The sequence below is a fragment of the Solanum tuberosum genome, unplaced genomic scaffold, assembly GCF_000226075.1.
Source record: "Solanum tuberosum cultivar DM 1-3 516 R44 unplaced genomic scaffold, SolTub_3.0 scf00087, whole genome shotgun sequence".
NCBI lineage: Eukaryota > Viridiplantae > Streptophyta > Magnoliopsida > Solanales > Solanaceae > Solanum > Solanum tuberosum.
The window spans coordinates 28,231-31,557 of record NW_006239017.1 but is presented as its reverse complement, the minus strand read 5'-3'; the positions used below and the strand labels follow the sequence as shown (position 1 = coordinate 31,557).

The following is a 3,327-nucleotide window of genomic DNA, read 5'->3' as shown; positions in this document are numbered from 1 at the left end:
GGTGGTAAAGAAATATGTGAATGATAGAAAAATATTATTACTTATGGATGTAAAACATAAATTAATTTTGTTTTAATTTTTTTTTTTAAGTATAAAAACCTTAAATTAATCAACTTTTTATCATGTTAACAGCTTAAAGGGTATTTCAGACATTTTGATAAAAAAAAGTGTTTACCAGCACTTATTTGCCAAACACATCAACAACTTTTTTTTCAACTGCAGCACTTTTATCCAAACACATAACTACTTATTTTAAAAGTAAGTTCCAGCACTTTAAAAAGTTACTTTTTTTAAGTCAATCCAAACGGGCTCTTAGTTTGGCCACATGCTTGAGAGCTTAATTGTTCTTAAATTGATACTTAATTAGAATAAAATATCTCAACTTATGATAAGAATTTCCACATTGACAAAACACATAAGAGATGTTTGGTATATAAATAAACATGCCTAATCTATTAGAGACGTATTTTAAAGCAGTGCAAGCTTAAGTTCAAAGCTGACAATATTACTAGCGAATTGAACCGTTACAATAAACTCAAAACCAAACATTAATTCAAATTGCACACGTAAATGTTGACTTCGATGTATGAAAAGACTTTTTGATTATTACCAGAGATTTATTTATTTAGTGTTTGAATGACTTTTTTTATTTATTATTGGAGATAAAGTTTCTTGATGTATGTTACTTCATATGAACCTTATGTATATATTTTCAAGAAAAAGAAATTTGTGATGAATACAAATAAATTTTCTTTTATTTTGATTGCATACAAATAACGTAACCTGTCCTATTTACTAAAATCCCATTTTAACATATAAAACACAAAGTTTAATTTGAATTATAAAATATTATTTTTTAAAATAAAAATTTAATATTATTCTTTTTTGAATGAATCAATTATTACTTTCTATTAAAAAAAGTACTCTATGAGGGAAATACAAATTATAATATACAACGATACATATGGTAAATCTTATCGATCAAACAATACATTTTATTATTGATAATAAAACAAAAAAAAACCAAATTAAGGTATTTAAATTATTAATTAAACCCCATAATACATAGGAAGCATACGAGGTTTTACCACAACTTCCAACGGAATTTTTTTAACCGCGGTAAAACCCGGTCCTTCGGTCATATCCACCGGCTCATTATTTGGTGTTTCAAAATCAAACGCTTGAAGCAATCGCGCAATTGAAAGATAGGTTACTTGCATGGCCATAGTAATTCCAGGACATGATCGTCTCCCAGAACCAAATGGGATAAACTCTAAATCTTTACCATATACATCAACTTTTGCCTTAGTGGTTAAAAACCTCTCGGGTAAAAACTTTTCAGGTTCTGGCCAAAATTTCGAGTCTTTTTGAAGTTTCCACACGTTTACAAATAAACGTGTGCCTTTTGAAATATGGTAACCAAGTACTTGACAATCAGCTAAGGCTTCGTGAACTAACATAGGTGATGGTGGATATAAACGTAGTACTTCTTTAATTGTTGCTTGAAAATACGTTAAGTTTTTGATGTCTAAATCTTCGACCCAACGATTTTTGCCAACTTTTGTGTCAATTTCTTCATGTACTTTTTTCAGTACATGTTTATTGTTTAGTAAGCAGGCAATTATCCATATCAAGTGAACAGCTGTGGTATGTGTAGCATCTGAAACTATAGTCTGCGTGTAAAAAGAATAATCCATTAACTATCGTGATTGTTAGTGTACATAATTTAAATTACGAGCATATAATAATATTATTAACCATCAAATCAAATCAATCGTGGGTCCCAGAAATAACAACAAAAATGTTATAAAATAATAATTGCATTTTGGTTCCTTAATTATTGATATATTCTAGATTTGGTCCTGTTGTAATATTTAGTTAAGAATATTTCACCTTAATTCGATTAAAATGAGTGTTTTTGATCCCTTGTAAAGGAAGTGTGTGATAATTAGAGTATTTTTAAAACTATATCACCTTAAATAATGGAGTAGCAATACAAATTGAATGATTAAGCACTTAATTATTCGTTAAATTTGTGTAGACTCACAACTTGAAGGATAAAAAATGCACATGTGCACATATCAATTAATATGCTAACTTTTTTTTTTAAAAAAAAAACTTTCTTTAGTTCTTAAATTTCGTGTGCAGTCAAATTAACAGAGTCAGATCAATAGTTGAAGCACATACCAACATCGTATAACAATAACATATTCATCGTAATTGTCAAGTGGGGCTTGAGGAGCTGGTGTGTACGCAACCTTACTCCTACCTTGTGAAGGTAGATAAACTGTTTTGATAGACTCTTAGCTCGGGCAAAAACGTATCAAATATGTAACGCATATAACATATGATAATATGATAACGTAAGAAAATAAAACAACATATAACACTAAAATCGAAATATAAGATGTTGCACACACTTACCAACATAGTAGCTTTGATAATAGTTTCCCTTGAATAACCATATTGGAAATCATCCTTATCTAACTCTGTTAACATTATATCAATCAAATCTTGATCATCATCATCATTAGAATCATTATTCTTCCTCTTATTAGTATGATCATCAAGCCAACGTTGAAGAATAACATCCATTTCATCAGCTATACGTTTCATCACCTTAATATTACCTTGTAAATCAAGCCATTGTAGTAATGGAATTGGAAATGCATCCTCTATACCGACCATAGCTATATAATACATCGTTTCGTTGAACGCTTTTCTGAAACGCTCTGCTTCTTCCTTCTCCTCTTCTTTATTATTCACCTGTGTAGAACAGGCGAATTCACAATTTGAACTTTATGAATTAGAAAATCTACCACATAGTTTATTAGGTTCAAAATTTATTGTTGGTACGTTGTATTTTTTTCTTATAACTTATTTATAGACTTTTTAGACTATGGTCTAATGAGTACTCCTTTTGAGCAAAATCTTAGTGTTAGAAGTAAGAGTGTCAAATGAGCGAATTGAGTTGGATTTGGACCGGTTGGGCAAATCGAAATGGGCACCCAAAATTACTTGGATTGGATTGAAATGAATTGAGCCAAAATGGGCTACAATGGGCCAAAAATCAACCCGTTCAATTATTAATAACTCTTTTTTTTTGGTTTTTTCTTTTATATATTTTTAAGTAAATGATAAAATTATTCTTTATCTTTGGACTACTAACATATATCCGTCCAACTTTTAGATAAACATCAATGGATTGGACTAATATGAATTGACCTAATAAATGGATGAGTCATTTCAATCGATTATGCGGATCATAGTTTATGGGCTAAATTTGCCACCTCTAGTTAGCAGTACGTATATATATATATATATATA

The 3,327-nt window shown here is 29.5% G+C and overlaps 1 protein-coding gene across 1 annotated transcript in view; it reads right to left on the bottom strand.

Annotated features, from left to right (window-relative positions):
• Window positions 1-1,022: 1,022 nt before the first annotated feature.
• Window positions 1,023-3,327, bottom strand: part of LOC102589007 (cytochrome P450 82C2-like) — a 3,583-nt gene continuing 1,278 nt past the window's right edge. The window contains exons 2-3 of the mRNA XM_006347203.2: window positions 2,425-2,766; window positions 1,023-1,673 (exon numbers count right to left, since the gene is read on the bottom strand). Of these exons, the coding sequence (XP_006347265.2) occupies window positions 1,050-1,673; window positions 2,425-2,766 (966 nt within the window). The 3' untranslated portion in view covers window positions 1,023-1,049. The remainder of the gene's footprint in view (window positions 1,674-2,424; window positions 2,767-3,327) is intronic.